The sequence below is a fragment of the Nesoenas mayeri genome (assembly GCF_963082525.1).
Source record: "Nesoenas mayeri genome assembly, chromosome: 2".
Classification (NCBI taxonomy): Eukaryota; Metazoa; Chordata; class Aves; order Columbiformes; family Columbidae; genus Nesoenas; species Nesoenas mayeri.
The window spans coordinates 154,683,456-154,709,520 of record NC_137543.1 but is presented as its reverse complement, the minus strand read 5'-3'; the positions used below and the strand labels follow the sequence as shown (position 1 = coordinate 154,709,520).

Sequence of the window (26,065 nt, the reverse complement as noted above, 5' to 3'; positions counted from 1 at the left end):
GTTTCTTGTGACTGTGTGCATGCACGCTGTGGATCCTCATTATTCTCCTTTTGCTGCACCCCAATAATCTCCTCAACTGATATCTGAACCTCTATTTTATGTTGTCGGAGTGCTAACTAATTGTATAAACCCTGTTTTGGTCAGTTTATTGGCTGTACTTTTCCGGCCAGAATAAAGTCTGTTTTGGAACTTGTTGTCTGCCTAAAACTGACTTGGGGTTCCTCCATCACAAAATCACAGAATGTCAGGGATTGGAAGGGACCTCGAAAGATCATCCAGTCCAATTCCCCCACCGGAGCAGGAACACTCAGATGAGGTTACACAGGAAGGTGTCCAGGCGGGTTTGAATGTCTCCAGACAAGGAGATTCCACAACCCCCCTGGGCAGCCTATTCCAGGCTCTGTCACCCTCACTGAGAGGAAGTTTCTACTCAAATTTAAGTGGAACCTCCTGTGTTCCAGTTTGAACCCATTACCCCTTGTCCTACTGTAGGTTGTCACCGAGAAGAGCCTGGCTCCACCCTTGTGACACTCACCCTTATATATTTGTAAACACTAATGAGGTCACCCCTCAGTCTCCTCTTCTCCAAGCTAAAGAGCCCCAGCTCCCTCAGCCTTTCCTCACATGGGAGATGCTCCACACCCTTCATCATCTTTGTTGCCCTGTGCTGGACTCTCTCCAGCAGTTCCCTGTCCTTCTGGAACTGAGGGGCCCAGAACTGGACACAATATTCCAGATGTGACACAACATTCCATGACAATCTGAAAAATAAAATTATTTTTCAATATATTAGTGAGTCTATGCTTACCTGCTTTCCTTTTGTATCTTGTGATTATGAAGTAGGAAACTATGTAGAGAACAGCAAAGAGGAGAAAACAGATCTGGGAAAAAAAAAAGCCTTCATTAGGTTGTGAAGAAATGCCTGGATTATAATAAGAATAAACATATAATCCAATTTCCACAATTTAAAATTGAATTCAGATCAACAGAAGTGTATTCTATGTAAATGTTGCTTATGTTTTACATCTTATCAACAGAAAGTGAAACCAATCGGAACAGTTTAATTAGAGGTATTGGATCAACTATATGGTCAGCAAGTTTTACTCTAAAATTAAGAAAAAAAGCCTTATTTACAGTGTAGTTTTTTATTTGGGAGGGGATGAGTGGGATGGGCTGTTTTGGGAATTTTGAATCCACTTGAGTTGCAAAGTTACCACACTTTCCACAGGTAACATCCTCTCCACAGGTAACCTAAGGGTAATAATTTTACACAATGGGCTCTTGAAAATCTGTTTTCAAGTTAGATGCCCAGGATACAATTCCCCTTCTCATTAGGTAGGGAGCTTATTTAGGTCAGAAGTGCCTTGAGCCCAGCATGACTTGCATCAAGTTGTTTTTAAGATTTAGCACTAGAATTTCAATACAATCAGGTAAGATCAAAGCACCTACAAATACACTGGAGATCTTGGGAGGAAAGGAATCAAACAGCAAGGCAGTTTTAACCCTCCAAGCCTTTGTGGGAAATGAAACAAACAAAAAAAAAACCCAAACAAAACAAAACAAAAAAATAACACCACACAACACCAAACACCACATTTTATTTGCTCCTGAATGAGACATCAGTGGCTCAAAACTGCTTCCTCAACATTCTTTGTTGAGACCTATTAAAACCATGAGTCAATCAGAAATGGAACAAAAACAAAGCCTGTCACTCCGTGATGCTGCAGCCCTCACCCATACCTGAGCCATCACAGGGAACGTTGTTAAATACCAACAGTGTATTTATTCTGCTTTCTGGCAGCTTGCAAGAGACAATTACCTGCACACCACAGGCTCAGAACCTACTTGAAGTAGCCCAAACTGTACAGATTCTTTTGCTTGTGCACAATACTAGTAGCCACCTGGTAAGTCTTTATATACAGCAGTAAACCAAAAACATCGGGCAAAACTGTTGCAGCAGTTTTTACTATTAAAGTCAGTTTGCCTTACTATCTGTATAAGGTGTTTCGGGTTTTTTGGTGGGTTTTTGGTTGGTTGGGTTGCGTTTTTTTTTTAGTTTGGTTTGGGATTTTTGTCCTGCCTGGATCTGCAGTTTATAATATTAAGCACCCTAACTCTGTTTCATTTCAGTTTGACCTTTAAGCTCCTTTGTGATCTGAAATGGCAAAATTACTTCCCTGGGCAACAGTTGATCTACTTCTTTAATCCATCATTTCAATATTTGATGCCTTTAAGAACTGTCTTTAAAGAAATCAGGAGCAGAAAAGCTACTGTAAGTGAAAGGAAAAAGTGAAAGCTAAGGCAGTGACAATAGCCCCCAAAAAATTTACATCTAAATAAGCACTCTACACCCAAATCAGCAGAACTGGAGTGGGAAAAGAATGTATCGCTCAATCAGGAAAGATAGACTTGTTCAGATACACCAACAAAATAAACTGGGAGGGTTATTTCTTTTGTGTAGCCAGACATTTTAGATAAAGAATGGCCGAGTGTCTGAGCGTGGCATTTGGGTGCCCACAACAGACGTGTCCCAGAAGTATCACAGTGCTGCACGTCTGAAAGCGGCAACTGAGCTCATTCTGTGCGCCAGCAGCACATGGTGGTCACAGCGAAATACAGATGCTGAAAATCAGATTGCATAACTAGCTCTCCAAATTCAAATATTTCATCTGAATAGAGTTCATCACTCCAACTTTCCAGAGCATGCTTCAAAAAAAGGAAAAGGTTTTGATAAATCATTCTTTAAACAAATAATTCTAAACAATTTTATTAAGATTTAATTTTAAAAATATGCGGGTATATTTTTGAATCAGGAAGAACAAAAGAAACTGAGAATAGCCTTGAGTTTTCAGAGCTCTCTGACACAGTTTGTGCCAACAGTATCAGAAAAGGCAATGTCAGTGCTGAAAGAGAATCCTCCTCTAAATTTCCAGTTCCTCTGAAAACTAGACCAAGGCTACAGGTAGAGACATCTAATTTTAGGATTCCATTTTTAAAAATCAGGTATCACCCCTAAAGGGTCAGTAAAGTTCTTTAAAAATCTATCAGACCCAAATAACACTGCCTCTGGGTAAAATAAACTTAAAGACACAGTTAAGCTCATGTATTTCAGACAGAAATAAAAATTACTGTGATCTTGTTTGTATCCTCAAATAAGCCAGATGACCTTTATTCTATCTGTGATAGCAACATCGCAATGACAATGTGGGTCTGTATTTATAAGGTACCACTGAGACAAGTGAGGTATTTAGGGGGTGCAGCAGATGAAAGCTGCCCAGTAACACCAACTGTCAAATGTATTTCCAGTTTTAAATGACAGCTACTTTGCAACTCAGCAAGAAGGTGTAACTATATATCTTGGTGTAATTATGCCTCTACTTCTGTCAGAGCTGAGAATAATTTTGTAAATACTTGATAAAGTTGTTTATTGCTGAAGATTCACGTTACTTTAAAAATATCGAGGGAAAAAAAAAAATAAGTAAATTCTAATCAGTGAAAGCTTTAGGATCCTCATAGAGAATTCGTAAATCAAAAGACCTTCATACTGACCAAAACAAGCCAATAAGCAAACTCAAATATTACATCAGTCTCAATTTTTACTTGGTGAAACCTACAATCCTGCAGTGCTTCTAACCACACATCCTGAATAGCTGTCTAAAGGGAGGAACAAAAGTCAGCATCCTGATTATTTATAGAGTAGAACTCAGTTAAGTTGGTGAAAAGGAACATATTGCCCGTGCCAGCTGAGGAACAGACTCCAGTGTCCTGTCACACTGCAATCCTGGGTTTTTACACTTCATACCAGTCCTTGTTTCAGGATGTTTTTGTACTGAAAAAAAAAAATACCACCCTTGTTTGTACCTGTTCTAGCTTTAGTTCATGTTTCTCAATTATGAATGACAGGGGTCGTGTGCAGGCCTCAGACAAGATCTTCTGGCTCTATGTAACAGCACTAAGCTTTCTGTACTGAAAACACTTCAACACATTCATCCGAAAATCATGGTAATAACTTCACATTATCCTCCCATCGCTGAATCCATCCACTGTCCTCCCCAATTGCTGCTGGCAGAGCAGCTCTCAAGTTTCAGCAGGAACTTGTTTTTAGGGTTCAAGTTCATCACTGTGTCTTTTTTTCCTTTCAAAAAAAGACACCTTGATTTCATACCATATCTATTATTTTGGAGTACTAGAGTCTTTTCTGCACCATGTTCTAACCCTCCTTTGCATTGACAATATCTCATGAAAATTTGGGTTTGTGCTAACAACATTTCACATCAAGAGCAAGGTTGTTCTTAGTGTTGATACCTGAGGAAACTGAATAGTAGCTTTTTTTTCCCCCCAAACAACACCTGTTTTCATGAACACTAGAGCCAGTTTTTTATTCACTTCACAGCTGTTCTACTAAGGCCACTGACCCTTATTTAAGAAATACCTTTTGATGCAGTTATTGAATATAGGCCTTGGCATATGCACAAGAAACACTTCACCCATAGTCATGTGGCTTCAGAAAATACAGTTCTTAACAACTTCTAATTTGACTTCAAAAAAATTCAGAGAAGGGAAAATTCACATATGTTGCTAGTATCCTAAAACATCCATCAACTTTCAGTTCTAATCACTTAGTAAAAAAGCATGGGCAGTCATACTGAAATAGAGCACTAGTCAAAAAAAGTACACCATCCATAAAGCTACATTGACATCTTCAGTGAAAGAAAAGCGTGTATTTGTTAAATTCCATCTTTTCTTCAGAAAACTGTTATATGTGGCAGTATTGGAGCCAATACTGGAATACAATGTTAAATGTAAATCATAGTGCAAGCCAGGTTTTCAAGCAAAAAAGCAGTTTTTTGTGCCATCACCCATCCCTACAACAAGAACCAACAAAAGTTAAAGATGCTGCAAATGCAACAAATCTAGGACAAACTATATTCCTTGTCAGCCCAAGTTCTCCCCCAGAAGTTTTTCACTGGAGCTCAAATGAGGCTCTTCCACATCTGACTTGAGGACACAGGGAAGACACTGAGGATTTCTGACATCCTTTTATAGTGTCAACTTAAAAGAAAAACATGCACGCACATCCCATACATAACTTTCAAGCTTAAAATTTATTTCCTTAAATTCATTCAAACTTAACAGATGGGCAAAGTAGTTGTGGATCTGTTGCCATAGTCAGACTGCTCATGGGAAGATACTTTAAACCCAGCTACAGTACATTCCCACATGACAGGGGAAATAAACTCAGTCCATGTTTGACCAGCTGCATCAGAATATTAAGGCAATTAAGTCTGAAAATTTTAAACGGTTACAGCCAGTAAAGTAAAGGAATTAACAATTTTTCATGTGTTTTTTGTGAGTTTCCCCCCCTACACTCCACACCACCCAGTAACTGAAAACAAAACATAAAGAATCTATTTTACATTTAAGGGCTCCATTTTAGCAGATGGCACATTGAGAAGTCTTCAGACTACACGCACATAATTCATTCACAGCTCTTTGCATGGAATAAATACAACCTCTGTAGGACAAGTAAAAGAAACCTGTCTTTCCCCAGAGTTCATCTTCATGTGGGAGAGCAAGCGCTTTATGCTCCTGCTTATACTACACACCAGACACACCAAGAGAGGCTACGTCTGGAGACACACTGCACAGCATTCTTGGGTGTCTTGTGTCCAGCTCTTCCATAGAGTCATACTTTCGGATCTGTCATCCAAGTGTGATTCAAGTCATACTTTTGGATCTGTACCAGGCAGCTCTCAGCTCCTGAGAGAAAGGAGTTGGAGCTAAACTGTGTGCATTTCAGTTTGTAACTATACACATCTAAGGGGCTGGCACTGAAGAGTCTAGCACTAAACACGAGCAATAAAGGTCTGAACTAACTCAAATTACATTATACTTATCCCACTGACAGTTACTAAAGATCAGTTGACACTAATTTGTCTGTGGGGATGATCTGTAAAAAAAAATGGCACTGAAATTCATGCCTTGGATTGGTAAAGCATCATCTTCAGTTGCAAGTGCTAGAGCTGCACTTTAATGCTAAGAAAGAAAACGCTCAAAATGCACAAGATTCTTTCTTTTTTCCCTGATGCACAAGATACAACCATCATTCACAATTTTAATTTGTGCATATGTCTGTACATGTGTGCATTAAAAGCCACATTTTTATATACAGAAAGATCAACAGCTACTTATCCACTATCAGTCTTCCCAAATGTTGTGCAGGAAATAGAGCTGTAGTTTACACTAGGAAAAAAATATACAGCTGTGTTGTCCAGTAATTGTTCCAATACCTCTCAGTGTGCCCTAGTAGCAAACACTCCCAAGAGCATCCTGGGCTATACCACCAGAAGCAAAGCTGATAACCACAGGGAGTAATTATCCCTTTCCAGCCAGCATCCATCAGGTCACACATAGCTGCTGTATGCAGTTTTGAGCCTCCACTCTAGGGAAGACATTGGTAATTGCAGCAAGGACCATCACCAAGATGGTCAGGAGGCTGGAACACCTGCCTGGTGCAGACAGGCTGAAGGACCACAGCTTGTCCAGCCTGAGGACAACAAGGCTTCAGGAGGACATGACAGCAGCTGGCCAGTACCCATGAGGACGTCATGTAGAAGGCAGAGCTGGGCTCCTGACAGTGTGTGCGGGGGAGGATGAGACTAGACGAAAGGAGAAATCCCCTCCACAGTTCCAGTGGAACCAGTTGCCCAGTGAGGTTGTGCAATCTCCAACCCTGGAGGTTTTCAAGTCCTAAGGAACATTGTCTGATACCAGAGCTGACCCTCCTCTGAGCAGGAGGCTGGGGCCCGGTCAGATCTTTTTATTAGCCTGTATAAATTAACACCATCAGAAACTTTGTGACCTCATAGTTTAAACCATTCTCATTTATGACTGTGTTTAATATAGTGTAAGCACAGGCCTCCATAGGACTGTGTCAAGGATGTCCTCCCATTATGAAAAAGCTGGACATCTTACAGAACAACAACTTTTAGCAGTAAGGAACCACCACAGAATTCCTTTGCAGAAAGAAGTCAAAAAACCTCAGTAATGTTCTTTGATTTAACACACTTCCAAACATGAAACACAGGCTCAAGATTTCCACTGAAAAAGCATCAAAGCAAACAAGTGCTCATGCCCTCCCACTTGGCTGCATACTGGTGTTTAGAACAGGGAGAGTAAAACTGGAGGAGCAAAACAGACAAGTGAGCAGCATTTTGCTATGCTATATGTATGAAATGAAAGATCAAGAAGCTCCAAAAAACTAAGGAATAAGAGAAGGGAGGAAATAACTTTTAAATAAAGCAGCTGTGTCACTATTAAACCAAAAAAAGCTACTGCTATTACATCCACCAGCATTTCCATACAAAGGATACACCAAAAAAAATCAGCTACAGACTTAATGAAGAATATCTCCACCTCTTGCTGTTACTTTACAGAACGTGTCCTAAATAGGAAAAACAGCACAGAGAGCAGGCGGAGGTCACTGTGGGTAACACCACCCTAAGAATGTGTCCAAGAACATGTTTAGGAGTTGAAAACAAAACTGAGTGGTTTGCTTGCCTGTGATTACTACCTAGAGAAAAGCACCAGTGTTGCCCTTCTGGGTTTTAATTTCTATAATAGAAAACAACTAAACACCACATTGTGCACCCAGCTCTGACTGTTCTCATCCTGCTAAAATATTTTAATGTGTGCTAAAATGCCACATGGTAACTAAAAAGCTTCCTCCTTCTGCCCCACTTGGCAACTACTTTTGTTTACTTGTGGAAGGGATGGCAGGAATAAACAGCAAGAAAATACAGGTGGAGACAAGCAGTTCTGTTTGGTCTATTTCTAATAACCCCATTATCCCACTGACATCTAAAAAGCAAACAAGGTGCTTCCCCTGTTTTGGATGTGTCAAGGGTAAGTTACCTATAACAAACTGTGCACCCTAAACAACACTAAAATGTTTAGCTATGCTCTCAGTTTGACCTTGGCATTCATATCATCTGCTATATAATTTGAAAAACTCTGCACTCTGTGGTTAGATTAAGTTCACTCTAATCCAGCAGCCTTATACACTTAGCATGACACATTAAATTCAAGCTTAAGAGAAAAAGTCAAATACATCTTATGACTACAGATGAATTGTATTCATTAACACAGCCCTCCATACTTATGATTTCCCCCTCAGAGTTCCTCCTTGGCTTAAGACATGTTCAAGAAGTTGACCCACTTTTGTTTGTTGGTTCCCAATCATGAATTAGGTGGTTTTGAGGCAGGATGCCTAGTTTTGCTCATTGATAAAAAACACCCAAAACCATTCTGTGTGCTAGAAATACTGCTCAGCCGAAAATAAAAAACAAGCTCTACAGCCCTTCAGAAGGCAGCTTCCATATGCCATTCCCTTAAAACCATCAACTTCAGCAGCAGAGCCCCACTTCAAACTAATGAAGGAATTCAAACCAATATATTAATTTGTGAGCTTTTACATTCCCTTTTATATACTTGGATATATTTATGTTGCTAGGTAAAGGGAAAAAAAGTTGACACCTCCAGGACCACCAGTAATAGGCACAAGATACTTTTGTTCAGGTTACTGTATTCTACACCCAGTAATACCCTCAAAACCCCTCAAAAAAATGACTACAACTCATTTTTCTTCAATCTGTATGGGCAATAGCAATGTCATTAAGATTAGATTCAATAATATTTTTCAGCATTAGCACAAGATTTAAAAACACCGTTTAGAATTAGCAACAACAGCACCAATCTAGATCACACTAACATTGTGCCACTCAATGAAGTTATTATTCAACATTTTACAGCCAGGCTATAATAACTGGTTATATTAAAACTTCGGAGTCATTCAATTTAAAATTTCCTTTTGAAAAATAACTTGGGAAGTCTAATCAATGCAAACTTGGTAAAAAATTTATTTGCGTTAAGACAGCTTCTGTGGCTAATATTATTGTCCAGGGCAAGACACCTAAATATTTTAGAAGATAGAGCTAATGAATTTTCTCTTCCTAACTCATAAAAATCCTCTTCCTTGTCTTCCTGCACATACATATTGTAGAATTTTTACATAGCACATCCTTGTTTTCCACCCCCACTCCCAAAACACAAATATATTTAAACTGCAATGCTTGTTAGTTTTCGTAGCTCTCACCATCTATGCAGATGCTCCACCGCACATAAATTACCAGTCTTAAACTGAGCAAACATTTTAGACATGTTGCTGTTGTCAAATTCAACACAAACTCATCAGCACCAATTCTTCCCATTAGCTAAATATGTTAAAATAGAAAGTACAGTTAGGTAATGGAAAAAATAGGATACTCGAGGCATAAACAGGCACTTAAAATCAAGAGTAAAATTGTGAAGTATCACATTTCAACAACAAGCGCGGTGCTTAACACTGGAAACCACACCACTATAAGCCAAGAAGATAAAGTGGTGGGGGAGTGAGAGGAAGAGCGGGTGGGAAGAATCATGCACACATACTGCTTCTATCCTTTGTGTATCACACTGGGCCATATCAGACTTCAATGCCTCCTGTATGTGCTACTTGCCGTGGAGAACACAAGGTGACATGGAAGCAGGGAAACTGAAACAAGTATTTTCCAGTTGATCAAAATTCTCAAAGTCAAATTAAAGTGCTCAAATATTAAAACAATATCAAGGACTAGGCTCTTTTGTGGTTAGAAAGAACTTCTCCTACATTCAGTTCATCAAGAAACTAGAAACCCCTGTGTGGGAAGCTGCTCAGCTACACTACGATACATAGTCGACATGGAGCTGATGAAACATCAACACGAGGTTTGTCACCGTCTTCATGAGAATAAATTGGGCCCCAAAGAGCAACAGATCAAAGGTGCTGAAAGTACGATGCAATTTCACTTGTCACATGAATGACTAATAAGAGAGTTACAGCAGCGACTTATTCCAGATCACCTCTACCAGGCTGTATGCTTACCTTTGAGAGTGAGGCAACAACTCAGGCTGTTCATTATTATATGCATAAAAACAAACTATAATCACGACTTTCAAAGTCTCTCCTTTTCCTGCATTATAAGTGATGTAAATTCTTGCAAATTAATGTTACCAAGAAGTCAGTGTCCCCAGTCATTTGACAGTCTGTGTTTATAGGAAAGCTTCAGTGGTTCCCAAGGTAAAGAGGAGGGTGTGGAGAGAGTAGCGAGTATCACAGAGGTTAAGATTTTCTCAAGAAGAATTATCACTGCCCTCCTAAATGAGGATGAATAGCAAATTAAATTGGGGAGGGTGAAAGACAGGAAAGGAGAAAGCACTGCAGTTAAAAAAAGTATCACTTACAGAACCTTCAAATAAAAGCGATAAGCTTAAATTGAATGAAATGTTTTCTTCAGACAGTCTTGATTAACCCAAATTTCCTTCTATGTCACCAGAATTGAACTGTCACTTTGTCATAACTTCACTGACAACAGGTTTCAGACCCTCCCTCTGCTGACATTACCACCATCCCTTCTGCAGCCCTGCTCTCTGCTTCACCCACCCCTCAACATCCCTGAAAACGCCTCTTTCCAGAGGGTCTTGTGCTTATAGATTCCATCACACTCGGCATCTCTACACCACATCAAAGACTGAGACGTTCATTACAGCCTCACCACCTCTCAGTCACCTCCTGCCATCCCATCCAGCTCCATTACAGACCCAACACCACACAACCAGCAATGCCAACAAAACCCACGGTGGATAAACTTTTCTGTGGTCTTGTAATTAATAGCTGATTTTGTTTGCTGTCAGTTCTTTCACTTTTCATTAGATTTTCTCAAACCTAATTTACACCTTAATCTAAATTTTCTTAAACAGGTGCCTGTACCCCCCATGAAGTGTGTCACCCCTTTGGTCAACTGCTACCACAAAGAAACAAATCACTGTTCCAAAGGAATTATTTTGAACTGTAACTAATAGCAACTTCTTACACTTCAGCCTTTCATGCTTCTTTTATGTAAACAGAAAAAGTAGAACTCTCCAAAAGTTGTTCCTGTTTTGGGAATAAGCATCTCTTTATCCATTTGCCTACGCCAAGTGTTTGGAGATGCCTATTGATTCCAGATGGATGCACCAGTGCTGACCCTAAGGACCAGCAGCCAGAAGATGATTCATCACTCCTTAAAGTTCAGAACATCACCCATGTTTACAACTAAATGTGTATTTTTTATATGACAGAATTATGCTAACACATTGCAATTACCTTAAATGTGCACTAATCTTTCTGCTTTATATCTCATGTCACTACCACAAATACTCCTTTCTTCAATTATTTTCCAAAACATTAAAAAAAGCAATACCGAGAAACCTAGTTATTTTTGAGATACAAGAAGCTGTTTATGATACAAATTACTCAGATTTTCAGCATATGAATAAAAAAATGAAAGGCATAATTTTTTTTTTAAATAAAAGATACTGAAATCTTTGAGTGTTTATACAAGTGTATTTGTAATAAGTTTGTTCTTAAAAATCACCCATGTTTCTAATCAGCATTTTCTTCCTGACCCACTGTCAGAATATCATCACTTCTGGAAGGAAAAGAAGGATCTGTGAAGATTACAGTTTTTGTCTGAGGCATAAAGTTAAGGAGGCAGAACTGGTCAGGAACAAGAGCGCAGTATCAACAGGACGGTGCTCACATCAACATGCCCATCTCACAGCCCTACAGGTGACAAATGCCACCAGGGACCAGACAGCAGGATCCTAAACACCTGTCCACCCCGAAGATTAGAGGAAAAAAGGTACAAAAAGAAACCAGAGAAAAAAAAAACAAAGCCAGTGGTATTAGTCTGAAGTTGCAAACAAAAATCAAAGATGTGACAGTTGCAACTACCTAAAAAGGCTTTTCTAAGCTGCTGGAAATTATTTTTAGATTCAGATTTACACAGAATAAATATCATATCAACTGCAACAACAACAACAAAAAACCCTTAATATTAAAGAGTGTTGGGTTTTTGTGTGTTTGTTTTAAAGGCATTCTTGTAGAGCGAATCGTATTAAGAAGTAGATAAACTAAGTTGCTCTGAACATCTAGCAACTGAGACCTACATCTCTACCTACACTTACACCACATTCAGTCCTTCAAATGGAAGCATCTGACATTAATCATAAAATTACATATTACACCAGTTTCAACGTCTGCCTGAACTTGCACGAAGCAATTAGAGTTATAATAGCACTTTCGCATGTGACCCTATTCTACCAGGACTGATTCTGTTCATGACATATTTAATATAATTAAGCCATTTCCAAATATACTACATTTGTTCTTAAGCTTCCTGAAAATTCTGTGATCACCAAATTGTTTTCTTCTGCAGTTTTCCCCACACTACGAATGCACATACAGTGTATTTTGCCAAGGAAAACTCACAACCAAATGGATGTGTATATTTTCCATTTTGTAAATGGAAACACAACAAACGTTTTGTAAATAGAAAAATAACATCAAAAAGTAGGTCTAAATTTTAAATATATAAACAAATATTGCAGAATAGACTCGAACTGGAAAAAAGGAGTGTAATAATTTTTTAAAAAGTAAATACAGTGGCACACATGGACACCAAACAAATGCACTTAATTTGCATTTGAAATAAACAGTTCAAGACAATACTAACAGAGAACAGCAGTTTATAATTATGTTGTATAAACAGACATAATAACAGGACACAAGGGAAAAGCAGTTCCCTCAACACTTAAATAACTTCCATGGATGTGCAAGATCTCAGCAAATTATAAATGAATTTAAAGGCTCAAGAAAGGCAAACTAAATAAGTAGACAAAAATAACAGTATCAGGCTAGCACAGAACATTGTCCGGCCTTTACAACTCTTTCCTACAAATGCTGATCAAGTACAGAACACTGATGCTCTTCTATATTTTGAAACCAAATAAAGCTGCTTTCCAGAAAGATGCCCCTTCTAGATAGAACCAAGTATGACTCCAACTTTATCAAAGTCAAGGCTCTCACCTACAGCAAACACATGCCTGTGCCATGTCTCTTATACTGGGTCACTTCTCAGTCTCTGTGTCTACTGAATCTGAATTTTCAAGTTGTACAAGTCTGAAGTAATCAGGGTGTTTTCAAGCAACTGTTTCAAGGAACACAGCAAATTCATATTTGAAGAGCCATGCCAAAACTAGGCTGGGCAGTTCATCACCTGTTAGTAAAAGATCATCCTCATAAAATAACAAAATACAATGTGGACTATTTTCTTGCAAACAGGCACCCTCTTGAAAAAAAGCAGGTACCATACAGACAACCCAAACGAGGCCAACAGTGAATGGGCAGAGTTAAACTAAGCATTAAATCACAGAGGCAGTCACCTCAAAGGCAGATGAAGGATTTATTAAAAAAAAAAAAAGAAATCTTTTACTACCTTTGTTCAATCTATAAACACGTTGTGAGAACCATTTGTCTTTTCAAGGCAGAATTAGCAGAAGTTGGCACCTGCAGAAAGAGGCACCACCAGCAGGATAACAAGCCTTTAATTTCTGTTACATAACACAACTTTATGGAAAACTTTGTAGCTTGCCAGTTCAGAGAACAAATGAAACAGAACTGAAGCATTACACTGAAGTGAAGCTCAGTGTGCCCTTAGGACTCCATCAAAAAGCACAATCTAGAAATTCTGTATCTATTCAAAGAAAACAAACAAACAAAAAAGTAAAAGTGGAAAGGCTTTTCTTTTCAACTACATCAACTTACTTTGATTTCTTTTCTCTCATGAATGTGTCGTTTTAGCTTCCATTAAAGATTGTGCCACACAACTAGATCTCCAAAGACAATACCACCAGATTCCACAAATTTGACTTCTTACAAACATATAGAGGTTTCCTCCACTGTAATATTACACAACAAACATCAAATCCTTCTATTAATAGTTTCACTGCCCCCAGCCCAACTGCAGCTGGAATGAAAGTCTTGTGTGTGTCAGAAAGTGGAATATGTTTCCTCCTCCAGCTGAAAGGCTGATGATTACACTCTCTACCCAAACAACTGCCTATTTGCAGATGTTGAAAAAATTACATTCACTACATACATTCACAACCAGGAAAGGCAGGAATGATGAGGAGGGGATGTTAACATAATGGTACACGTTAGCAACATCCTCTATGTACATGGTTATGTTTAAACTAACCACAAGTGTCTTCATACTTGCAAGATGCTTCTGCAGCCATGGGAGAGCCACAAGGACACTCAGCAGACTCAGCTGTGGATGGCAGCAGCTTACACACTCATAAAACACAGTGGTCTTCCAAGATAAATTAAAGACAAGATCACAACCGTAGCAATGCATGATCTAAAAGGCAAAACTGGTATTATTCTCACTGATTAAACAGTAACATAGATGGTTTGTAATCTAATATTAAAGACCAAAGTACAGTTTTGAGAGCAAGAATATTCTGCCTCCATGGTCCAACTAGAGCAACACTGCCCCTCTACAATATGAGTTATTGATGTTTTAGGTGATTTCTTACACAACTACACCAATAGGAAGAGTTACCAAGTGTTCTAGAGGGGTTAATAAAATCTTTAGTGAAGTAGCTGCACTATAGATGAGCTTGTTCTTTAAAAACTTAATAGACTTTCACTATTTGTAAGAGTGCCTGGAGAGACTGCACACAACCGTTCCTTCAGACTCAAAGTTTGTGCATCCTGCTAGGTACAAAAGCACAATATGTAGCATATGATGTATCACAAGACTCTGGTGGATGTAGGCAGGAGATAATTAAGACAAAGAAATACAAATGGAAAAATGGACACTAGGGAAAAGATGAATGCCAGCATCGAGAAGAGATGCACGATTTGTGTACATAGTTGCGTTTTCATAGCACAAAGGAGATTAAGATAATTCTTAAAGACTCTTCACAAAAAAAGTATTTTTCTTCTTATGCCTCTCCACAGGTCACAGGTCTTATAACATCCACTGCATCCACTCACAGAAAAAAAGAAAATACAGAAAAATCTCCTAAAGTAACAGTTCTCTTCATAGACTTGTTTTGCAGCCTTCAGAAAAAAATAGCCCAGAAATATAATACTTCACCAGAAGAAATAAGGTCTTCACATATGGATTCATAAAATATGGAACAGAAATTAACACACTAAGGACAGAAGTCTCTTTCATCAAATAACTTAACTATAGGCCTACATAAATCAGTTAACAGTGGTATATTTAATGTTGCCTCTAAATAAAAAATACTTAAAGCTAACCTATGAAATCTTATTTTAATTCAAGAAATCCATTCTTTCTTAGCAGCAACTTCAACAAGAATGCAATTACCCAGCTGAGTTAGAATACCCCGCGCACAAAAGACAACACCACACATCTCCCATGTGCAGAGTGTACTTCCTCCCTTGAACTGAAGCAAAAAAGAGATAAGCCCCATCAAAACACTTCTATCAGCTTTGAGCAGTCCTGAAAACAATTACAAGGTAGTTGGAGGAGGAAACCACAAGAGCTCTCTCCACCTGCACATTGGTGACAACCAATGGTAGGACAAGGGGCAATGGGTACAAACTGGAACACAGGAGGTTCCACTTAAATATGAGAAGAAACTTCTTCACAGGGAGGGTGACAGACACTGGAACAGGCTGCCCAGGGGGGTTGTGGAGTCTCCTACTCTAGAGACATTCACACCCACCTGGACACCTTCCTGTGTAACCTCATCTGAGTGTTCCTGCTTCAGTGGGGGGATTGGACGGGATGATCTTTTGAAGTCCCTTCCAATCTCTAACATTCTGTTATTCTGTAAGGTGCAGGGCTGCACCTGCCCATAGGAGGCTGAGGAAGACGGGGCAGCACAGGCGCTGCTGACGTGCTCTGCATCACTCCCCACGGACAGACACTGACACGAGGGGTTAGGGAAAACAGGAAGGTTGCAAACAGGGCAGCAAAAAGGATCTTAGTGCCACAAGCACTAACACGAAATCCCACGCATACCTTAAGCAGCGAGGCTGCACTGGAGGGCTGAGGTGCTGCACACAGCCAGCAGCACACCCCGCTGCCCCGAGGGCACAGGAAGAAGACCCTCACCGGGCGTTCCTCAGCCCTGAGCGACAGCCGCACACACGGGTCTGCCCACACGGGACAAGCCACCCCACCGCTCTGGGCACAGGAGCTGGGGCGAGGGGCAAAGCGGCAAAGGGCGGGTAACGAAGGAGGGAAGGAGCGGGACGAGCGCAGGGCCGCCCGCGGGCGGAGCGGACAGCACGGCCGGCGGGGCCGGGGCAGCGCGGCCTCCGGGACACCGCAGCGCCAGGTCAGGAAGAAGGTGCATTGCGCAGCCCGGGGGGCAGCGGCAGCGGGAGGGGGAGGGCTGTCGCCTACCGTGTACTCCCGCACTTGGCTGTGGAAGTTCTGCTCGCGGATCGTCACCTCGTCCGCTTCCATCCTTCATAGTCCCGCGGCCCCCGCGCGCAATGGCGGCCGCCGCCGCCGCGCCTGCTCCTGCCCCCCCGGCGGCAGACGGGCCACCATGGCCAGTGGCAGCGTCGGCTGCTCCCCGCGGGCCCAGGCGGCGGCTGCGGGGCCCGGCAGCGGCGCTGGCGGCTGGTTCCGCCGCTCTGTCAGCGACCGGTGGGCGCGGAGCAGCAGGAAGGGCGGGCAGCACCGCCCCGGCTCCGCCTGCTGCGTCACCACGCAGCGTCCCCGCGCACACCGCGGCTCCGCCCCAACGGCCCGGGGGCCAGGCGGAGCCGGTAGGAGGCGTGGTTATATCTCCCCGGGGGCGGGGAAAGAGGCGTGGTTTATCCTTAAGGGGTGTGGCTAAAAGGAAGGCGGGAGATAGGCTGGAAGGGGCGTGGCCGAGGTGGGGCGGAGCCAGAGCGGGCGGGGGTGTGAAAGGGGCGGGGCTCGAAGCGCGGGGTGGCGGGATCGCTGGTTTGACCCGAAAGGGACGGGTTTGTGCCCGTTTGGCGGCTGCCTGGGGACAGATAGAGCCCGAGTGTGTCGCGGGGGATGGAAGAGGCACCTGCGCTGTATCCAGGGGAGGGGCCAGGAGGCTCCTGAGGCTCTACCGGCACAGGGCCCGGCGGGGACCCCCTTCCCGGGAGGGCACCGGAGCAGCCCCCACCCCGATGCCGCCTGCACCACTCACCCGGTCCTGCCCACGAAGCCTCTCAGGACGTGGGTGTGCGCAGGGGCTACGCTCCCCGCAGGGAAGGGGACAGGCACCGACCTCACGGGGGAAGCCACAGTATCACAGTATCACAGTATGTTCTGGATTGGAAGGGACCTCAAAAGATCATCCAGTCCAATCCCCCTGCTGGAGCAGGAACGCCTAAGTGAGGTTGCACAGGAACATGTCCAGGTGGGTCTTGAATGTCTCCAGAGAAGGAGACTCCACAACCCCCCTGGGCAGCCTGTTCCAGTGCTCTGTCACCCTTATTGAGAAGAAGTTTTTTCTCAAATTTAAGTGGAACCTCTTGTGTTCCAGCTTGATCCCATTACCCCTTGTCCTATCATTGTTTGCCACCGAGAAGAGCCTGGCTCCATCCTCATGGCACTCACCTTTTATATATTTATAAACATTAATAAGGTCACCCCTCAGTCTCCTCTTCTCCAAACTAAAGAGCCCCAGCTCCCTCAGCCTTTCCTCATAAGGGAGATGCTCCACTCCCTTAATCATCTTGGTTGCCCTACGCTGGACCCTCTGCAGCAGTTCCTTGTCCTTCTTGAACTGAGGGGCCCAGAACTGGACACAATATTCCAGATGGGGTCTCACCAGGGGGGTTCTGGTCCTACTGATCCTCCTCAAACTCAGCCTTCCCTGTAAATGTGTCAGAATTTCAAAGCCACGCTTAAGACTTTAGTTAAACCTTGTGTTCCACTTGTCTGTAGCAGGTTTTAGTCTTTGAGTGATTGCTGTTGACAAATTGCTGCGTTGGTTTTTGGCCAAGTGCTGCAGTACAGTCTCCCGGTTGCTCCCTCCACACAAAGGTAATTTTCTTTGTTTCTGAGTTTGCAAGTAGATCAACTGGCTAAATATACACAAAAAAACTATTAATCTAGGACACACTATAAATTATAGAAGGTGATTTTGCAAATCAAACAATTATTTCTTTCCAAATAAGTAACATTATTCCAAGGAAGTTTCAAAAATAAGGCTCATCACTTTCTGCCTATTTACATCTATTGCTACATTATACATGTCATCTGTGCCAATTATAATCCAGATTACATTCACTTCCCAGCCTTTGGCCTGTTTTCTTGGTTAAAAGCAGATGGTGAAGTATCTGTTAAATTTTAGAGTTAGCAAAAGTAATCTTTGACTGTCTAATGTATTTCGGGTTGCGCTGAATGGTGCAGATCGTCTTCCAGATTTAGTATGGCCGCAGTTTCACCCTTGTTCTTTTGCTGCTTGTGAAGATACAGACACGGGATTTGCAGGTGCAATCACACCATGGGTGTGAGAGGTCAGAAATGTCCCCACCCTGTCTCCTCCTGAAGTCCATTGCTTGAGGAAGAAGAGTTTCTAGGTATTCGCTGAGGCTGTAGGAACAGGAGAGGACCATTAAAGACAGACTTGATGGAGCACAGCGTCTTTGAGGTGCTTATTGGGAGAAGCTGTCCTGCTTTACAGCTATTCCCTGCACAGCCCTAGGTTGCATCTGATTGACGATATTATCACTCATCTGCTTTTTTCTTCAACTATTCCCACTTATCTTCAGTCACCTTTTCTTCTTGGGATGCTCAAAGTGGTGAAAGCATCTGTAGCTGCCAAGAGGAACTTCACATGAGACTTTAGCTTGTGAAAGTGGCGGCTGCTGTTCCCCTCTCAGGAGCTAGTCCAGAGAGAACGGTACCACTGAAGATTAGGTTTATAGGTAGATGTAACATATTTAATATTTTATTATAATGACAAACACAGCTGGAGAAAGTAGATAACTGGTGTGCAAGGACCTGTTCCCGGAGAAATCAATTTCTCTCAGAGCTGCTTGTAGAAATTATCTCAGGGGACTCAAAGACAAACCCTCCTCTTGCAAAGTGTTGTGCTTAACATCTGTACAGAGCAGATAGGTTCCCAGCTTTTGTCATCTTATATAACAGACCTATGCAATAAATTACAACGGCATTACGACAAGGATGCAAGGAACCTTGTGTTTAGACCTTCACTAAATCGGCGCTGAAGACAGAAGTGTTGTAGCCAGGACAAAACAGATCTAAGAATTGCGGAGACCAGCAGGTCCAGTCAAAGGGGGAAAATGGGAACAATCGGCGATCAATATGTTAAAATATACATACAAGTACCAAGACAAAGGAGCAGCACGGTTGGATATCAGGCCATAGTCAAGCAGCAAGTTGATGCAGGCAACAAGGGTGACCCACAAGATGCAGATGGAAGAGTGAAGTGGTTTGGGGGAGAAGAGACAGCGAAAGCCATGGTTGGGAGTCAAGAGAAGGAACTAAGCTTATGGCATAGAAATCCATAGGCTCCTAGGGTATATCTGCCAGTAAATACCAATACCTACACCGAGTTGGTTAAGAATCTATGCCTGAGGTGAGATTTAGTTCCCGAGCTACCTGGGAAATGATCCACCCACTGCTAAAGAACAGCTCATTGAGTCTCAAACTAGGTTTATTTCATTAAGGAGGTCCAAGGGTTGTATCTAGGTGCCAAGGATTTCATACATTTCTAATGTTATGTGCAGACATATTAAATGCTGCTCTGAAATAGAAGGTTGTAAGGAAAATGAGCTGTACTTTTGTAGCTGTTATAGAAATAAAATTAAGATTTAGCAGAACTGCACCTTTTGTTTCCACTTGGGCTGAATGTTTTCTTTTTAATCTATTTAATTTGAAATATACCTGAGAAAGAGATACAGAACATAATTTGTCACACACTATGGACTGGCAAGTTCTGTCTTCCATTTCTAGCAAATGAATCAGCAGAAACATGATACACATTTATATTTGCTAAAAAGACAGGGTGGGGGAGGAAATAGCTTTGGTCCTTTCCAGGGCAGTAGTTATTGCTCAGTTTCCAGGTGCCTACACCACAAAAGAAGGTCATTGTACCCACCACAGCAAAATCTATTTATATTAAAGGAAATGTAGTCCAGAGGAGGCAGCTCTTGCAAACTAATGAGGCGGCTGACTGATGAATTCATTGCTTTTTGATGGGAATACAAATAAAAAATACAAAAGTAAGAAAATTAAGCCTGAGGTACCTTGTACCAGAGACTGGTTAAAAGGCCTCTATATGTTTTTCATTCATACTTCAGACAAAACAAAGGCAGTTCTGGAGGGACTGTCCTCTGCAGTTCTTAGGACCTCCTCACTAACCCTAGGAAGCCTGGTCTAAGTTTAATCAAGACATTATTTAAGTATAAACAGAATATTTTCTCAAGCTGGTGATGTAGAGATCTACACACACAAAGGAAGTAACGAAAAACAGATTTCTATTAAACTTACATTTAAGGGTGTCTAACTCCTCAGCATAAAAGTTGAGAGGATCCAATAGATGTTGCTCAGTTTATTCCTTTTCAGCCTAGATTTAAATCAACAGTTTTCCAGCTTCAGGATAACCCAGTAAGTATCTGGTATCCTCAGACCCCAAGGAGGGTTTTATGTGCATTGGGTTAACTCTAAGATTCTCTGAAAAAAAAACATTGGGTTATTCAAGCTAACAAAATTAGTTGAATTGGCTAAAATTGAAGTTGCTCAAGTTGGAACTGTTTCACTGGGAAGGTTCCCACAGAATTTGCAAATGGATTTTAGATCACACTCTTTAACTGTAAATGTGAAATGGGCACCATGCCTTTCAACTGAAATTTATCTAGCAGCATTTGAATAGGTGATGCCATCTTTTCCAGACATCATTCGGCCAAATGCAGCTTGGACTAAACAGAAAATAAGAAGTTATTCTCTCAGTTAACATGGCTATTTAGATTATTACATTCAAGATATTGCCTAAGAATTGGCCAGATCGAAGCCTGAAGGTATGTTGCTGAGAGTGACCACTGATTTTAAGAGAACTTTGGGTAAACACACATCACAGATGATACCCAGCACTTTACATACTCAAAAGCCAATTGTGAAAGACAAAAAGAAAGATGGAAAACTTAAAATAACTTGGTCATGGTACAAAATTTTACACTATCATAATTATGTACATCAAGATTATTTATTGGGTCATTGTTTCAATGTCTTATATTTTGTAAGCTAAAGCATAGCAAGAATTGCATTATAACTTGATAAAGCCAAATCATCCTTCATAGCTTCTTTTTATTTTCTATTTGTTTGCTTTTTTGAAATAAAAAGCATATTTTTTTTTTATTCCAAATGCTTCCAAACTATATCTTTATTGTGTCAACCCAGTAACACTAACTCTCCAGCTAAATGCTACATTATGGTATAATGCATATATTTTTTGAAACAGCCAAGGGAAAGAAATTTAAATGGAAAATTAGAATGTTGGCACCAAAAAGATGAATATAAACTAGTTCAGTATAGACCCACATAGGTATGTGCTGGATTTTAGATATATATATTTGTCAATATTCGATGAATCTATGCCCCCAAAAACAGAAGGAAAAAAATGCATCATCAGAGTAATACAGTTTTGAATGAGCTTTTGAAATGAACACTTGAGTAAAGTATCTCCACTACTTTTAACTTAGAGCTGGGTGCATTTATAAAAAGTTTAGTGAGATTGCTTTCAATAACCAAGGGACTGGATTCAGTGATGAATAAAACCCTTTCTGGTCCTTAGGTTTATTTCACTGGTAGGAGCCCAGCATCAGAAGACATCTGCAGTTTGTAGTTCGAGGCATAAACTCTGTAGGACCTTGGTGTCATTAAGCAAAGGAAGCATAAGGCAAGTCACGAAGTTGAACAGTTTCCATTCCACATCTAGGCAGCACGAGGAGACTTATTTTGCTTCCATTCACCTTTACCGTGTGTTTCGTGTCTCACTGTGGGGATTCAAAACACTCCTCAAAACAAAACAAAACCCAACAAAACAATAACAAAATACACCCACCACATTGCAGCTTAAACTTGGTTAGGAATGAGATAAAATGAAATATTTGAAGATCTGTGTCTGCCTATAAAAATCAAAGTTCACCTGCTATACAGATGTGAACAAGACCAGTGACATCTCACAGAATCACAGAATGTCAGGGATTGGAAGGGACCTCGAAAGATCATCCAGTCCAATCCCCCTGCTGGAGCAGGAACACCCAGATGAGGTTACACAGGAAGGTGTCCAGGCAGGGCTTGAATGCCTCCAGAGTAGGAGACTCCACAACCTCCCTGGGCAGCCTGTTCCAGTGTCTGTTACTCTCACTGAGAAGAAGTTTCTTCTCAAATTTAAGTGGCACCTCTTGTGTTCCAGTTTGAACCCACTGTCCCTTGTCCTATCATTGGCTGTCACTGCGAAGAGCCTGGCTCCATCCTTATGACACTCACCCTTTATATATCTGTAAACATTAATGAGGTCACCCCTCAGTCTCCTCTTCTCCAAGCTCCAGAGCCCCAGCTCCCTCAGCCTTTCCTCACACAGGAGATGCTCCACTCCCTTCAGCATCTTTGTTGCCCTGCGCTGGACTCTCTCCAGCAGTTCCCTGTCCTTCTGGAACTGAGGGGCCCAGAACTGGACACAATATTCCAGATGTGGTCTCACCAGGGCAGAGTAGAGGGGCAGGAGAACCTCTATCTGCTCCATGCTGTTTACTCCCAGCTAATTTGGTTGATTCTTCAAGTAGGTATTTATTGCTAGAACTCCTAGACTCCTGCCAGGGTCAATATTGCTACAGAGTTGAAGAATAAAAAAAGAGAAATAAAAAATAATGATAATTTTTAAAAAGCCTTACTGTCAGCAGTCCATGTCTGCTTTGAGCCCAGAAATTAGTGTTTGATTCAATCAGTCTCTGAAAGATGTTCAGCTACAGTGGATGGATCAAGAGAGTCAAAAGTCACTACATCTCTAGATGCTGTGTTCAATAATCAATTACCATCTCTATTAAAAATCATGCCTTATTTCTGATGTGAATTTTACTGCCTTCAGCTTCTAACTATGGTTCTTGTTCTGCCCCTCCCCACTACAGCTAAGAACTTTAATACTTGATATTTCCTGCTAATCACAATTCACCTCAAAATCTCCTTTCAGTCAGTTGAAAAGATTTACTCTAAGTAAATTTACTTGTTAAAGATTTTTCTCAACTATGAACTCATTTTTTTTCTCTTTCTTCCCCGAACTCTCACCAAACTTTTAACACTCTTATTAAAACACACGCAAAAGAACTGAAAGCAGTATTCTGGCCTCACTTTCAGCAATTCTATGAATAGATGTAAAATCACCTCCTTAGTTTATGGTCTGTATTACAGACCGTTTTAGTAATTACGGAGGAAAACAGCACACAGCTTCAGAGGTGAAAAACATGGTTACTTGCCAGAAGCAAATGGGATGTGCTACTGAAGAAACTCGTGTCTGCTCCTGTCTTCCTGCTCTCAAATGTCTGGCTGGATGGAAAAGGTTCCGTGTGGCAGATCTGAAGTCAGAATAATGGCTCTTTATCTTTGTTTTGGGTTGCTGTGTCCACTTACATGCTTAATATAGGGTTACAGTCAGTTGTAGGGACAGCTTAATACAAATGCTATATTTCCTTGAGGTAGAAAATAGTGGCTACCTCTGAACTCTGCCCACATCAGCCAGCAGCAATCCCTGATTTCTATTCTGAATCATCGTTCTCCAGATACAGCCCTGGTTCTGTAGACAGGGCCTCGATTTCCTGTTCCTGGTGCATCCATGGGTGTCTGACTGAATTCAAGCCTCTTGTTTTCTGCTTCCCAAACATTTCAGATTGCTCTGTATGATTACCTCGTATTTGTAATTTACCCCTGTTATTTCCAGTATTTGCCAACTTTTTTGTCATCTGCCAGTAGTGTTAGCAGTGATTTGTTGACCAGAATAAATACATCCTTAAAAAAAAAAAAGATTCCATGCCTGTTTTTTTATCCAAATCAATTTTTCTTATGATTTTTCTCATCTTTCGGAACTTCCTGACATACTAAGCAATTATTTTACTAGTCATGAGTGTTATGTTTGCCCATATGGAATATGAGCTTGCCAATATCACGAGTTGGTTCCATGGCAACATCATAATGGGATCCACAAGAGTTATTTGAGAGTGAAGCCAATAATTTCTTGTGTTAGCAAATAATCATTAGAAGCTTTAATCTTGTTTTACCACTGGTTGAGTAGCATCAGCATATGTCTCTGAAACCAAAGCGTCACAAATAATTCTCCATTCATACAGAACAGATGCTTTCTTCACCCCTGTGTTTTCCCTGCAGCCGCTGTTTAGTTCCCATTCTTGAAGTGCTGAAATGGTACCAGTGAAAATGGCTTCTGCTCCTGCTCCACTTTGGATTGTTGTGTACATAGCGCTATGGAATTACATCTACACAATGTGCTGCACAGGCTCTGGAGACTCACCCATCGCCACGTCTGTGCTTTCTCTGTGAGTTTTGCTGAGTGTTTACCTCTCATTGTCTCTCTGTCCTTCCTGAATATTCTCCTTTGATTTGTGGGCCCTTCAACATCTTCCATTAGACACCTCAGTCTGCCAGTTTACTATTGATCCTAAAACATGTGACCATGCATTAGCTGTATTATAAATGATGAAAATGCAAATATCTGCCCATATTAGTTCCTGACTACATAACATGGCTGTACTCATTGTCCTTTTAAAAAGCAAAAAGAAATTAAATCAATTATCTTCTGGACCATCTGTGCTCATTCTAAACTATCCTGAAGTTATTATTTGTTAGTTACATAGTTTTGAGAAATGAAATCTTACAGTTTTTTGGAGCAGATGGGTTGCACTGCCAAACCCTCAAACAATAAAAACCAAAAAACCATTTTTGGTATTAGTTAAATCATTTTCTTTTTCTCTCTTAAACTCAGTATCTGACTCATCATGACTAAGATAACTGTACTGTTAAATACCACACGGAAGGCATTTCAGAAATGTATCCAGTCTTAAACTACAACCATTTTTCAATCTGGTTGACAAAACCACATTGTATAAATTTAGTCTTTGAAAGTAAGCCATGCACCTTTTATGAAGGACTTTTATCCAAAATGCTAGAAATTTTAAAGGAAATTAATCATCTTAATTTCTAAAATTAATAGGGACAAGATTTATTCTTAAATCATGGATACTCCTTTCTAATTAAATTCAAATGTGTTTAATGCATCTCAGGAGTGTTAAGATAATAAGTAGTCCTTTTCTGGAACTTAACATCCTTGATCCCTGTCAATAATTATATCGGGTGACTAATAAAATATGATGCCAGGCATTTTTTAAAATCTTTATCTTCCTCCTCTGTCTCATTAGCAAAATGAATAGGTTTGCTTCACAGGCACCACCTAATCTGAAGAATTCAATGTTGTTCAAGGACATTGCAAATAAATTTCAGCAGGAATTGTTTCATGCAACAGTCATGTATAAAATGCACTTTTACAATAACTGCTAAAGTTTCTCATTGCTGTATAAGCTTATTGCTGGCATCAAAGGCTCAAAGTCCAAAAAGGGCCATTGCAACTGTCAAGTCTGATGTCCTGACGAGAACTTTCTGCAATTATCCCATCAAAACTGCACTCTAAATAGCGCTCCGGTGATCAGAACTTGATCCACAGAACTCATATCACTCATCCATTGCACCAGTGGAATTATTTTCTAGCAGAAAATACTGACACCATGAGAACAGACTGGACACAGGACAATACTTATTTTCAGAAACTGGGCTCAAATCTAGCAGGCCTTTTTAACAAAAATCATGCCAGTAATGTGAAATTAGCTAATTTGTTCTTGAGGATTTAGCTTCCTTTCTCAAATAGACATCCTGTTACAGTAATTACACCTCCAAATAACAAAAATATGGCAGGATCCTCCACCCCTGGGATGATATACAGTCCTCTGGACCTCATATAAAAGCAAAAGTAATCTCTAGTGACTTTAGACATTTGGGTTGATCTAAGTATTTGAATGGAAGACTCCAGAGACTTCATACTGTCTTGAAGGTAAGAGGCTGGAACA

At 40.8% G+C, this 26,065-nt stretch overlaps 1 protein-coding gene across 2 annotated transcripts in view; it reads right to left on the bottom strand.

The window, feature by feature from the left end:
* LMBR1 (limb development membrane protein 1) overlaps positions 1 to 16,734 on the bottom strand; it is a 76,358-nt gene extending 59,624 nt beyond the window's left edge. Inside the window, exons 1-2 of one of the 2 annotated variants that reach the window (XM_080339997.1) lie at positions 16,347 to 16,734; positions 809 to 881 (exon numbers count right to left, since the gene is read on the bottom strand). In XM_080339997.1, the coding sequence (XP_080196123.1) occupies positions 809 to 881; positions 16,347 to 16,409 (136 nt within the window). In that variant the 5' untranslated portion in view covers positions 16,410 to 16,734. The remainder of the gene's footprint in view (positions 1 to 808; positions 882 to 16,346) is intronic. The other variant, XM_080339998.1, reaches the window with a different exon arrangement.
* Positions 16,735 to 26,065: the final 9,331 nt, after the last annotated feature.